This window comes from Phalangium opilio, unplaced genomic scaffold, assembly GCF_054372755.1.
Source record: "Phalangium opilio isolate 3A_F unplaced genomic scaffold, DU_Popi_V2 ptg000003l_1, whole genome shotgun sequence".
NCBI classification, from domain to species: Eukaryota; Metazoa; Arthropoda; class Arachnida; order Opiliones; family Phalangiidae; genus Phalangium; species Phalangium opilio.
This window is the reverse complement of record NW_028324145.1, coordinates 7,174,196-7,187,913: the sequence shown is the minus strand read 5'-3', so window position 1 is coordinate 7,187,913 and position 13,718 is coordinate 7,174,196. Positions and strand designations below refer to the sequence as shown.

Sequence of the window (13,718 nt, the reverse complement as noted above, 5' to 3'; positions counted from 1 at the left end):
ATGGCTGCTACGTCGAAAAAGACATTCACATATACATTTAATGAACGATTTAAGAGAAGATCCTGATGACTGGCGTAGTTATCTCAGAATGGATGTCAACGCATATACTAAATTACTTCGTTTGGTGACACCTAAAATACAACGCCAAGATACTGTGATGCGCGAAGCCATATCTCCGCATGAAAGATTGAGCAGTACTTTACGCTTTCTAGCTACTGGAAGATCATACCGAGATCTACGATTTTCTACCGCGATTTCCCATCAGTCGTTATCTGCTATTATCCCGGACACATGTCGAGCCATCTTTATGGTTTTGCGAAAGCAATACATGAAGGTAAAACAACGTTTTAAGTTTGTTAAATCTTTATTTATTACATAGGCCTTGTGTGCAACATAGTAATCCAATTATTGTTCTGGGTGGTAATTAGTCACATAATCACCAATAGTTGCATGAGCAGCAACATAAGTTTCAATGCTATTCATAGTAGTCGCGGTTGTGGTATGGGTGTCTTGGGAGGGTGTTGCATGGATATCCATGTTCGACGGTATAGCGTTCACGAAGATTGGCTGAGTAGGGATTTGTAATGGCGTAGTATTGGTAGTTGGAATGTGAATGCAACAATTCCGCGACAGGGTTCCTAGGTCTCCTTCGAACAAAGCGTCGTTAATTAACTTTTCAGCAAATATACGTTGTTCCTTGGGCATGTTTCGAAGCTTATGTGCCACATTGCGTCCAAACACGTCATGCTGGTCCTCGGTTCTTGCTTCTGACAGCTTTTTACCAACCGTAGCTATAACATTGTCAATCTCTCGACCCCTTTTGTTATTATTTACGCGTCTGGGTGGTGCTGATGCACATTCGCTACTTGGAGTAGGGGGTAACAAGTCCAGGTCTTGCGGTGACGGATCCGTTGTGCAACTGCTGTTATTAGAGGATTGTGATGGCGGCCGATATTCCTGGTCTTGAGGCGATACCACTGACTCAATGGAGTTCTCATCCTGAAACATTTTAATTTCATTTTAGGTACCAACATCACAGGAAGAATGGAAGCAAATAGCGCACGACTTTGAAAGAAAGTGGAATTTTCCCCATTGCCTGGGTGCCGTAGATGGCAAACACGTTAAAATTATACCACCACCGCAAAGCGGTTCATACTTTTATAACTATAAAGGGTTCCATAGTATGGTGTTGATGGCAGTGGTTAATGCAAACTACGAGTTCATCATAGCAGAATTTGGTGTAAATGGCAGAATCTCGGATGGAGGTGTAATTGAGCAGACAATATTCCCCAGAAAATTGAAAGCGAACTCGTTACACATTCCGGACCCAGAACAGCTAAATAACTCGAATAAAATACTCAATTATGTGTTCATAGGCGACGAAGCATTTGCTTTAACCCCTAACTTTTTGAAACCCTATAATCAAAGAGAGATTACAAATGAACGTACAATATATAACTATCGCCTATCAAGAGCAAGGCGTGTCGTCGAAAATGCTTTTGGTATATTAGCTGCTCGATTTCGTCTGTTTCATACTAGCATTAAATTACAACTTGAAAATATAGACGTTGCTGTTATGGCATGTTGTGTGCTTCATAACTTTCTAATAAGACATAATTCAACAAGCTACATGCCGGCTGGGAGCACAGATAAGGAAGACACTATTCGAGGGTCACTATCATTAGGTTTACGGACCACTGATGACAATCTTACTGACCTTCAGAGAGGACACTATAGAGCGATTGCTAATGATGCCAAGCAGAACAGAGAACAGTTCTTATTGTATGTTAACAATGAAGGAAGTGTTCCCTGGCAAAATTCGATTTGTAACATAACCAATTAAACAATGTAACAATGACATTACGAAAATAAATACTGGGTGCAAACAACACAACCCTGTTCCTTCTCTTACATGTGAAAGGGATTCTTCAAAGTTTGACACTGAAGGTCGAGCTATTTCTTGGTCGTCCAAAAAGTTGAATAACGAGTAATACCACAGCGTGGGTACATGTACTTCATCCGCGCCAGCTCCTGACTTTTGCGACTCCAAAACCTTCTTCTTTTCTTTGCGGTAAGAACTACGCAGTGAATTTATTTTCCTGATTACTGCGTCCCTGTCAGCGTCAGCCTCCACCTTTCATAAGTGCATTCAATCATAGTCACCGTTTTGAACAACATAATGCCATAATCATTATTTGAAACCACAATTCCCATTACTTATGTATTACGTACCTCCTTTAATTTGTTGACCATTGTAAGGTATGCTGCATGTTTCTTATTGCGGTCCGAATATTCTTTTGATTTTATTTTCCAAAGACATGGCAATGATTGGTATAATTCTATAAAGTCTGCTATAAATTGTTTTGATAAATTGCGTATATCAGACATATTTGAGCATTTGCGCAATAGTCCTCCACTTCGGCAAAAGGAAAAACCGACGATAATATTGCTACAACACTGCTACGGTGATACAAATCTGCCACCATGGAGCAATATTAACGAAAGCTATTTTCACTCCCACTCCAGTAATATTATTCGATGCGAAAATTAATGGCAATTGATCACTGTGTTTGCTTATTTCCGTTCCTGCTGAAGATACAACTTGTACAGTGTAACAAAGTACAGTTGATACTGTCCATATGCACACTCTTTACCGTGCAAGCCCATGTGCAAGCCGAGTTTGCACGTACTAATTCTTTGGTTACTCAAGCCGAGCTTGGCGGTTTGCACGACTATCCGTCGTCCCGTCTACACGCTTGGGCCTCCCGATACAAACCGGTTTGCACGACGAAGCGCGCGTTGAAGTGTGAGTGTGTGACCAGGCCTTAATAATAGAGGGTGGATACCATCAGTACCAGGTGATTTATCGGTTTTGAGAGTTGATAGAATTTTAAGTAGGGCAAGGGGAGAACATTCGAAATTGGCAAGGCTTTTATGGCAGGCTGAATCGGGGGGTTGGTGGAAGGGTTGGGCAGTTGGAGCAGCTACCGTGGAGGCAAAGTAAGCATTTAGTACTTCAGCATTTTCAAGATTAGTTGTGGTGAAGGTTCCAGATTGTGACTGTAATTGAAGGATGGGAAATCTGCATTTTCTGAATTTGTTAACATAGGCATAGAAGGCTTTGGGGTTTGTGGCAAATTGAGATGTGAGGATAGTTTCGTGCCTGCGCGTAGTGTTGCGGATATGGTTCGTATAGGCGTTGCGGGCTTTGCGGTAGTTAGAGAGATGGGTGGCAATTGTGAGGACTGAAGCGTGTTGGGATTTAGAAGATTTGAGTTTACGCCAGTGGGTGGTCATTAATTTACGCGACCGAATGGTACGAGGGCAGAATTTAGGTTTGGGTGAGGTGCGAAATGGTACAAAGGCTGCTATGCAAGCCGCCATGAGTGAGTGGAACGCAATCCAGGTAGAATCAAGGTTATCACAGTTGAGGAGATAATCCCAATTGACGGATGCTAGGAAGGCTTGGATGGAGTCCTTATCACAACGAAAAAAATTTCGTATTGGGCGCTTGAGGTAGTTGGAATTAGATAGGTTGGTAGAAAATAATATGATATTATGATCACTATGGCCGAGTGGAGGGAGGGCGGAGGGACTAAAGACAAAATTAGCGTCAGTACTGAGGATTAGGTCTAAGGTACTATCGTCAGAGGAAATTCCTCCATTACGAGTTCTAAAATTGATTATTTGCGCGAGGTCACATTGGATAATAGTTTCAAGGAAGCACCTTGTTTGTGGAGAAGCACCCGGATGGTGAGAGGTAGTCGTCCAATCGATTTTGGGGTAATTAAAATCACCAAGAATAACGAGAATGAGTTTGCGGGTCTCACAGTAATGAGTAAGTTGAGTTAAGTAAGACAGTAATGGGTTGTGATTGTCATAGGATGGAGAACGATAAATAACACTGATAACGATTATAGCATGGGGAAGGGTCACGAGGACTGTTAAAATGTCTAGACCATTATAATTAGCACCGGTTGGAGTATAGTTGAAGTCAGAAGGATCCAATTGACGCGATGGGTATTTATCGAGTAAGTAAAGCGCGACACCCCCGCCCGAGGAATGGGAGCGGTCACAGCGGTATGTATTGTACCGTTGAATGTAGTACTCACTGGGAGAGTGATCCAATGCCCACCAGGTTTCGGTGACGGCGACTAGAACCGGGTTGTGTTGGAGGACCAACGAGCGGAACTCCGAGAATTTAGCGGAACCACACAAGCTCCGAGCGTTAAAGAGTAGTCCACTAGAATGTTTGTGTAGGGGACGCGTAGGCAACTTAGGTGAGGTAATCACCGGTAGGGAGGAGGTGAGACAGCGTAGATACGTTGCGGGGGAAGGTAAGAATGGTGGAGCAGTAGCGAATAGGGCGGTTGACGCAGAACGATTAATTGAGGTGTCTTCCGAGTGAGGTGGAGTGAGTAAAGGCGGGGAGTGAGTCTTTAAAAGTTTTTTTGGTTGGCATTGCCAGAGTGGAAGACGCGATTGTAGGAAGGATAAAAGGTTGCCTGGTAATTCTGACGAGGTGGACCGGGAGGGTCGGCAGAGTTGTAGACACAGTTGTAGTCTGGGGAGAAAGCACCCCGGGCAGAAGCGTACGTATTGGGCCCAGACATCCGAGGAATTTCTTCTGAAAGGTCATTACGAGTGGACCTGGGACAGATAGTACCCTGGCGGATAACAAGATCCCCACGACCTTGTTCACGGAGGAGCTTTAACTGGGAACGGAGCTCCTTATGCTTTTGGCGTTGTTCCGGTGTCCTATCAACAGTATAGGAGTAGGGAAGGTCGTAGGAACTGTCGGCTTTCATGGCATGAAGACTGCTGATGAAGTTTTGTCGCGCTTTGACAGTGGGGAATTTGAAGATTAATGGGCGAGGCTGGTTGCTATCACTTAGGGTACCAAGGCGGTGAAATTTCACAGAGATAGCATCAGAATGCAAGAGGCCAGTGTCACGAAGTAGGGTGGTACAGAGAGAATTGGGGATTAATAATTAATTTGAAAGAAAGGTAAATAATTTAATTACAATTCATAGTGGTTTGCAAATATAGCTTTATTATCAATTGAATATTCCCAAAATAGTTTCATTCTTTGACATTTTTGTTTCTTTAAAAATTTATACAAATATGATTATGTGAAGCTAGCCCGAACCTCTAGTAGTAGTAGGACTAAGAGCATGTACTAAGCCTTGACCAAAAATGGCGACACTCTGTTTACATTTTTGGACATTAAACACGTGCTTTTTTATTTTTGACTAGGCATTCATGGCAGGCGTTGTTAAGATTTATTACCCCTTTATTAAGTTTAAGCTGTAAAAATATTTTAATCGAGATTCTTATAGTCCTTTGTTGAAATAAACATCAGTATCAATAAGTTTTCCCAAATCCTTTTCAAACTTGTTGTAAATATCAGGTTCCCATTTTTTGATTGTGCTCACTCTCACAGAACTTTGAAATTGAAATGAAAGAAGCACTTTTAGTTTCTGAAACTAGGCTTGGCAGTGTGTGTAAGCCTTGACCACTTACCATTGTTGGGGAAATAGGGCGCAAGCTGTTGGCACCATAAAAATTAGGCTAAGACAAAGAAATATTATTATTATTAATTATAAAGTGAAAATACTGTTGAAACTATAAAATTAAGAAACAATAATTGATTACTTACAAACAACCAACTAATCCCACTTGAATTGGTGCATGTAAAGGTTGAATCTTTTGCATCCATTTAAATTTCTCTAACCTTTCCATAATCACTGGACATAGCACTATAAAATCAAAACTGATGTTAAGGTCTCAATTTTGCAAGCAAATTTACCTTAAATTTAATGAACTTTACTTACACATTCCAGGAGCTGCCATAACTATTCTGGATAAGACAACCTGAGAAATTCCTTTAACAGCAGCAACCTATTGGTAAGTATAAATTTTTATACACTACCCCTTGTTCAGTGCTGTTACCCTAAGTTATTAGTCATCTTACCTTAGATGCCCCAACTTTGTTTCCATTCTCATCAAAAATCACTATACCATTCACTAACTCACTGATATTTTAGTGGAAAATAAGTTAACATTAGATTAATTAGGTTAATATTACTTAAAGTTAATTAACTCTTTAACCTTTGTCTCATAAGTGGAATATTAACACAATTTGCAGCTGCAACTGCAGCAAATGGAACAAATCTCTGAACTAAGGTTGTAGCTCTCTGTTAGGAAATAAACTCTCTTTAGTTAAGAATGTGTCCAGTCATTTTACAATAGAGTAGTGGCACTACGTATTAATTTCTCATATTATATAACGTAGCCAAAGGCAGGGAGGTGCCATTACTCTATAGTAAAAGTAAAACCTTTTGAAGGAAACTCTTCAATCCAATTGCAGTTATGACTGCACTAGTAGTTGCTGATGCGTAAGCAAAAGCTAATTGTCTGAAAAGAACTTAGTTTTAGTTTCATTTAGCAATGAAATGACAGCTCTTTAGAATTATTGAATAATAGACTAATGGCACCCCATGTTATTTGTCCATAGACTTTAATACAGTCAAAGCTGGGAAACTGCCATTACTCTATACAAGTTAGCGAAGCTTACTTAGTATTTATATCAGACTGGGCGTTACGATTTGTAAAATTAACCAAAGCATTAAATGACTGATTAACCCATTGCCAGAAAACCACAGCTGGTGTTGACCTGAATGAGATAAAAAAATTAATCAGTGTTAAAATAAAAAATAATGTAAACATCTACTTAGTACTTACTGATAAAATTGTAGCATAAATCCAGTTATAATCATTCCTCCAGGCACTTGGAAAGACATTCTCCCAATTACATTTTGTAGCTCTCCAGTATCAGGGTGGAAAGCTGAATTATATAGGGTTTTAGAGTACCACAATTTTTCCTCAGTTGTACCTGGTGGTTCTGATTTAATCCTGTAATTATTAATTAAAGTTAATTAACCAGAATTAAGAGAAAATGTTACGGAGATATTTTAGCAACCCTTACTTATATAGATTGATTAATTCCTTGGCTTCGTTAAGTTGCTTCTCTCTTACCAAACAATTAATGGGATTTGTCATATCCCAAAAGTATCGGAAACGACCAGTAAATGTCTTTTGATCCCATCTGGGTTTATCTAAATCCAATCTGGGCCCATTTGAAGTGGTTGCCGAAAGATCTCCCATGATTACACAGATTGATGTTAAGAAATAATTCCAGGGAATGTCAATGGGCGAATCGGAATTTTGTTTAAATATAAAAATTATTATACTAAAACTTAAATCTATTAATACACTAAATTCTAAAAATCATAAACTAAAACTCGTGGACTGTTCCCCCTACATCATTTGAAGGAAACGTTCCTATCTTAAGAAGTACTTAGCCCATGGCAATGAGCCAACAAGGCACATTTTAATCGTGAACCTATTTAGCGCCACAAAAAATCATAGTGGATATATTGGGAACTAAAATTCAGCTACTCTTACTCTAAAAATGGCTTCAAGGAGTTTGAGATTTTTCGCTCGAGCTCTGGGAAATAATGGGAATATTCTTAAGCAAAGAACGGTAAATTTTTACCGGTGACACGGTAATTAACTTGATTTTTTAACGTGGTTAATTAATTGCCCCAGGATTTTCCTCATCATGTGGTTAGAAATGGAATTTCCTACACTGCATCTAATCAAGTTTCTGTGGTGAGTGGGGAATTTGAATTGACCTCTCTAAGGTCACCACCTACTTTTAATCTTGATTAATTGGGATTATATGCCCGCCGATTTATATCATCTAAATTAAGCCTTTATTTCTAACTTTAATGGTGTTGGCTTTTTCTTTGCCCTATTTTATTCCGCTTCCGATCTTTTTGAACTTGTTCTTCAACTTTAAATAGGCATCGCAGGTAAGTGTCATCGCTTATATAGACCATTTCGATGTAACCATAAGTTTATAACGATAAGTTATAAACTAATAATGTAACTAAGAGGGAAAGACACGGGGGTATAATTTTTCCTTCTATCTCGCTTTTCGGCGCCTGCACTCTACGCGTTTTGGGTCCATAGAGTGCGCAGAGACGTCTAAGGGTCAACCCCCTTGTATGTCTCGATACTACGGGTTGCCTACTACTACCCCCCCCCCTCCCCACCTTTTTACATCGGAGAGGCTTATTGGGTGCTGGTGCTGTTTCCTGAAGCTAGACCATTTCACCATGGATGCGCGTGAAGAAATTTGTTTTCACACTATAGGATAGGCAACTCCCCATCTCCGACGACAGCTTATTTTGTCAGCACGCGCAAAGCTAGGTCTCTCGTACGACGTAGGTTTGTGCGTGCTGACAAGAGATGAAGAAGATAAGTTGTTTTAGGACCGACCTCTAGGTTTTAGTTTCAAATACGTGTAGGCAATGGCGGGCCCTTCAATTATCATAATTGCAAGAATTCTTTCCTCAGATTCCCAAGAAATTTAGAATAAAAATACCTGAAAATTGGTTTTAGGTGTAAAATTATGATTTTGCTCCTTAGCCTAACACTTCTACCCACTAATTCTTACATCATTCCCTAATAGTCTAAATTAGTATTATTTCAATTCTTAGAAGTCACTGACTCGACTATGAAGTCGGCACTGGCCTTGACATTCGACAGTCGCGGTACTTCCAACTTTTATTCGGAGCCAACTAGAATTTCCGTACCTATTTTCTTTGTCACTTGACAGCACGTTCAAAGCTACGTTACATAGAGACCTAGCATTGCGCGTGCTGCCACCCAAACTGGGAAAGAGTATATAGAAAACACTCTGTTCTCGGAGATAGGGAGTTGCCTATCCTATAGCGTGAAAACAAATTTCCTCGCGCGTATTCTTTATCCATGATTTCGCCTTTGACCTCCGAATCGGGTTAATTTGCAAGAAAAATTAATCGTTGTTAGCAAGAACCAGTTACTATCCCGGAAGGAAAGATTAAATGTACCATGATTCCTGGTGATGGTGTAGGACCCGAACTTTGTCAAGCCGTTAAAGAGGTTTTTCAAGCCATTAGTGTTCCTATTGCTTTTGACGAAATGTTTTTAAGGTATTAAATTTATATTTAAACCCTGGGAAATGTTTAAAACTAAACAATTAAAGGTATTTATAGTGAAGTACATTCTAACATGAGTGTACCTGTGGAACAAGTTATTAATTCAATTAACGAAAACGGAATTGCGTTGAAGGGAATCCTTCAATCGCCTCCGTTTTCTAGATATTCTGGCGAACTTCAAACGCTAAATATGAAGCTTAGGTGAAGTTAAAAGGGTTTTCTTTTTCTGTTTAACTTTCTATTGGGTGTTTATACAAATTAATCTAATAATAGACGAGAATTAGACGTATTTGCTAATGTAGTCCACATTAGAAGTATGCCAGGTATCAAAACCAGGCACTCGAACTTGGATTTTTTTGTTATTCGTGAACAAACTGAGGGGGAATATAGCGCCTTAGAACACGAAGTACGTCTTTCAAATTTCTTTTTAGTGAAACTGTTAATAAGTTTAATGTTTGGGTCGCGTTAAGAGTGTTCCAGGAGTTATCGAATGCTTGAAAATTATCACCAAAAAGAAGTCTGAAAGGATTGCCAAATTCGCCTTCGATTACGCTACCAGACACGGACGAAAGAAGGTCACCGCTATCCATAAAGCTAACATCATGAAGCTCAGTGATGGACTGTTTTTACGAACAGTCGAGGAAGTCTCCAAACTCTACCCTCAAATTGAGTTTGAGCAGATGATTATCGACAATACGTGTATGCAGTTGGTATCTCATCCCCAAAAATTTGACGTCATGGTTATGCCTAACCTATACGGAAGTATCATTGATAATTTGGCCACGGGATTAGTAGGAGGGGCAGGTGTTGTACCTGGCGCTAACTATTCTGAGGACTGCGTTATCTATGAACCGGTAATTGAGTAGGAACCCCCATTCTTCTTGTTTATAAACTAATCGACTAAATTCTAAAAGGGTGCACGTCATACTTTTGGGGAAGCGGTTGGCAAAAATATTGCCAACCCAACTGCCATGTTCTTTTGCGCCGTGAAAATGTTGCGACACGTTAACTTGCATTATTACGCCAGCATGATTTCTGACGCGACTAAGAAAGTTTTGCGAACTGGAAAGGTAATTATAACTTCCTTTAAAGTTCCCAAACGAACTTTAAAGTCCAATCTCTTCGAAGTTTGGTACCGTTTTCATACAAAAAAATGTGGTCTTTGTCTATCTATTCTTAGGTTCGAACTAGAGATCTGGGTGGTTATGCCAGTACAACAGATTTCACATTAGCTGTTATTGAAAATCTTCATTCTTAAGAACAATCTCTCTCTCTTTTCCGAATAAGATCTTTAACCTTTCCTTCCTTTCTTCCTCCCGTTCATTGCCAGCGCAGTCTTCTTGAAGTTATTTATTACGCTAGGAAATTGTATAGAAAGAAACTGAGATAAATTATAAATAGCAATTAGGTCAAGAAAAATTTTCAGGCTTATTGATTGTCTAATTAATTAGGATGAAAGAAAGAAAAAAAAATTTAAATAAACCAGATTTTTTGGTGTGACGAAGTAAATTTCAAACTTTATTTTTAGATTTAGTGGAAAATAAGATCCGATAATCCTCTATTACGAGGACGGTTAAAAGCGAAATATAAAATACATTACATCACAGTAAATAGTTTACTAAAATAATAGTAACAGCAGAAGTATATAATACTTCTCTTCGAGAGAAGTGTACAAGCACAAAACGGGGTAAGTGTAACGTCACTCTTCCCAACATCGGAACATTTAGAGCAAGGTTACAAAACCGAATCACATACACGATAAATAGTTCCCACAACATTACTCTATTAGCGTTTAAATATTTGACAAGACGCATGCGCTTGTGTATTTTTGTCCCACGTCAAGACAATCAAGGTTTGTGGGATGATTGCTGGGGATTTAGTGCCAAACAATTATAGAATTCACCTTACGGTGCGATGCCCATTTGTAGTTTGATAAGCTGGAAAGCAAACTAAAAGGGTGAGCCTGGGAAGAATGACGTTACGTAACTAAAGCATTGAGAGGATACAGAGTGTCATCCTTCTTCTATTATCCCCTTCTGATCACAGTAAATAGTTGAAATACTAAAATAATAGTAACGGTAATTGCCGAAACATTTAAAAATGACTAGAAACCTAAAAAATTCAAGCTTATACCCTTAACAAACGTAAATTAATTAAAACCAGTAATAATTAGCTGAATTAGTAAATATTATTTGCTGAAAAATACCGAAAATAAGTTATTTTTTCTTCAGAATGTTATAAACTCGTTACTCATTAACGTTATCGAAGCATTAATTTTCTTTTAATTGTTTAGTGAGCAATTCGGCTTTTTTTTTTGCAGCCTATTTAGGTTGTTATCTGCATAGAATAATTTGTTTCTAGGGCTTATTTATGACTGACCAGTTGTCTATTTTAGGGTTTCTATCACCACTCGGTAACTAGTTACGTACGTTTGCAAACATTATCGAAAAGCCCATATATGGGTTTCTGATAAAGTTAGCGAATTGTATTTGTATCACGAACAAGTTAAGGGATTATTATTATTATTATTTGGGTACTATTGAGTGTAAATAGGATACGGAAGGAACTTTTTTAGTTTCCCACTTTCAAAAGCTTTGTTTTAATTTTGTTGTGCATTGGAAAAATTAATTGGACGGAGCTTTTTCTTTGATTTGTGTGAATCTCTTTGGCATTGAGGTGTAGGTATCTTTGCGGGATCTTTATTTCTTCTTGATGTTCTTACAGACCCAATCTAAACCATCCTATAGCGATAAAAGTTTTTTTAATTATATTTGCTTAATACTCTTATTAGAATTTACGTTGTAGAAGTTATACTTTAAGGCCTTCTCCAGAAACAGCGGAACAAGCTTGTATTTGCCATCCCCTGTCCCTTATAGTTGGTAAATTTAGTCCATCTGCTAATTCACTCGCTGGTGCCGCGTTGAAAAGATCTTGCTTATTAGCAAAAACTAACAAAGGAATGCCGCATAATTTTTCTTCGACTAGAAGCTCTGCTAATTCCTACAAAATCAAAATTAATTTTTTTTTTACAATTTTGTAAGTGCTCCGGTTCCGGTTCCGGTAAGTTTTAAAACTTAACTTACAACTCCCGTTTCTTCAAATCTTTTTCTATCTGCGCTATCTATTACATATATCTATAGAGGATAAAATTTAATGGGGTTTTTAGTGTTATTTTTTTACGAGAGTTAAAGGAAAAGCTCAGGTAACATAACATTATACCTTGAAAGAACAGCCGTTTTCTAAATATAAAAGGAAAAAATATTAAAATTAAAATAAATGATCTCTTATTACAAAATAATTAGCATTTAATTGGTCTTAAAAACGAGGACTACTGTGCCGAAATTGGTTGAGTGGCGTCTGGTAAATCGAACCTAGGGACTGGTTGAATTCTCACAGGCATAGCCCACTCGATCACGCGCGTTTGAGGTTCGGGCTAGCAGACGCCACTAAACCAATGGCCGCGCAGTAAGGCATAGCCCACTCGATCACGCGCGTAAGAGGTTCGGGCTAGCAGACCCCACTAAACCAATGGCGGCGCAGTAAGGCATAGCCCACTCGATCACGCGCGTAAGAGGTTCGGGCTAGCAGACCCCACTAAACCAATGGCGGCGCAGTAAGGCATAGCCCACTCGATCACGCGCGTAAGAGGTTCGGGCTAGCAGACGCCACTAAACCAATGGCGGCGCATTCGCCCTCGTTTTTAACTCTAATTAAGTGTTATTAATTATTTTGTGACAAGAGATAATTTATTTTATATAATATTTTTCCTTTTATATTTAGAAAAAGGCCGTTTTTTAAGGTATAACGATATGTCATATGAAATTTTCCTTTAATATTATACCAAGACATCGGTATTTTCAAAATAATTTCTCCAGTATGGTCTAATTTTTCTTTGACCACCAATGTCCCAGACATTTAATTTGAAGCCTTCTGATTGAACGCTTTTTATATTGAAACCCTGAAGCGTAAAATTTGGATTTATAACAGGTTCTTAGGTGTGACTGACAGTTATCAGGTTTGTAAAGACTTGTATCACACCTGTGTTGGAGTGATATGAGCTATGTCTTCGGAAGCTAAGTTTTTTAATATTGTTGTTTTTCCCGCATTATCAAGACCCAATAATAAGATACGGAGTTCTCTGTCAGGTGCAGATTTTAATTTCCTCAGAAGAGATAGCAGACCCTATTAAAAAGTTTTTTAAAAAATGCGTAATTTTAACCAAGGCTTATTTTGACAGGTGACTTAAAACGGGTCTAAATAAATGTGCCTATTTTAAATTAATGCAATCATTTCTTTACCATTTAAATGTGCAAATAATTGTAATTATTACTAATTTCAAACTTTGGGATTTTATTTTAATTTGTAACCTTAGTAATAAGTCTAAGGTTAATTTTATTACAAATTCTTCCTTGCGGAATGATATGCACAGTAATACAGTGCACACTACACCAAAACAAAAGATTGTAGGTCCATTTCAAGTCATTTCATTGGTTTGTGCTGAATTAACTTAAAAAGAGCCGCCGCATACTAATTAAAAATTGGGCTTAACATTCTAAAACAAAAGATATGAGAATAGAAACTTCCACTTTTGAGGACACAGACTACCGCCTTGTTTCCGGTTAAAAAAGCTTCAAAATTCGGAAGAGTTTTGAGTTTTTATTCCTTGTCTAT

The 13,718-nt window shown here is 38.5% G+C and overlaps 4 protein-coding genes across 6 annotated transcripts; 1 reads left to right on the top strand and 3 right to left on the bottom strand.

The window, feature by feature from the left end:
* Positions 1–345: 345 nt before the first annotated feature.
* Positions 346–2,829, bottom strand: LOC149717435 (uncharacterized). Of its 2 annotated transcripts, none has more exons than XM_089838845.1 (4): positions 2,655–2,829; positions 2,233–2,589; positions 1,913–2,134; positions 346–999 (listed from the first exon to the last, which is right to left on the bottom strand). In XM_089838845.1, the coding sequence occupies exons 2-4, from the start codon at positions 2,386–2,388 to the stop codon at positions 406–408; spliced, it is 972 nt and encodes a 323-aa protein (XP_089694971.1). In that variant the 5' UTR covers positions 2,389–2,589; positions 2,655–2,829; the 3' UTR covers positions 346–405. The 2 variants fall into 2 exon arrangements, with proteins under 2 accessions (XP_089694971.1, XP_089694970.1); XM_089838844.1 differs by having other exon boundaries at positions 2,233–2,586.
* Positions 2,830–4,991: 2,162 nt separating this feature from the next.
* On the top strand, positions 4,992–10,547 carry Idh3b (isocitrate dehydrogenase [NAD] subunit beta, mitochondrial). 2 transcript variants are annotated; one of them, XM_089838841.1, is made up of 8 exons: positions 4,992–5,007; positions 5,844–5,907; positions 8,899–9,041; positions 9,105–9,248; positions 9,321–9,453; positions 9,518–9,901; positions 9,962–10,117; positions 10,228–10,547. In XM_089838841.1, the coding sequence occupies exons 3-8, from the start codon at positions 8,941–8,943 to the stop codon at positions 10,303–10,305; spliced, it is 996 nt and encodes a 331-aa protein (XP_089694967.1). In that variant the 5' UTR covers positions 4,992–5,007; positions 5,844–5,907; positions 8,899–8,940; the 3' UTR covers positions 10,306–10,547. The 2 variants fall into 2 exon arrangements, with proteins under 2 accessions (XP_089694967.1, XP_089694966.1); XM_089838840.1 differs by lacking the exons at positions 4,992–5,007; positions 5,844–5,907 and adding exons at positions 7,414–7,546; positions 7,612–7,674.
* On the bottom strand, positions 5,031–7,414 carry Sfxn2 (sideroflexin 2). Its single transcript, XM_089838842.1, has 10 exons — positions 6,989–7,414; positions 6,745–6,915; positions 6,578–6,676; positions 6,339–6,417; positions 6,112–6,197; positions 5,975–6,035; positions 5,835–5,901; positions 5,660–5,759; positions 5,524–5,571; positions 5,031–5,445 (listed from the first exon to the last, which is right to left on the bottom strand). Exons 1-10 carry the CDS (start codon positions 7,165–7,167, stop codon positions 5,334–5,336), a joined length of 1,002 nt encoding a protein of 333 aa, XP_089694968.1. The 5' UTR covers positions 7,168–7,414; the 3' UTR covers positions 5,031–5,333.
* Positions 10,535–13,636, bottom strand: LOC149717432 (ADP-ribosylation factor-like protein 3). The gene is made up of 6 exons (XM_089838846.1): positions 13,346–13,636; positions 13,086–13,229; positions 12,889–13,005; positions 12,131–12,181; positions 11,862–12,047; positions 10,535–11,788 (listed from the first exon to the last, which is right to left on the bottom strand). The coding sequence occupies exons 1-6, from the start codon at positions 13,346–13,348 to the stop codon at positions 11,747–11,749; spliced, it is 543 nt and encodes a 180-aa protein (XP_089694972.1). The 5' UTR covers positions 13,349–13,636; the 3' UTR covers positions 10,535–11,746.
* Positions 13,637–13,718: the final 82 nt, after the last annotated feature.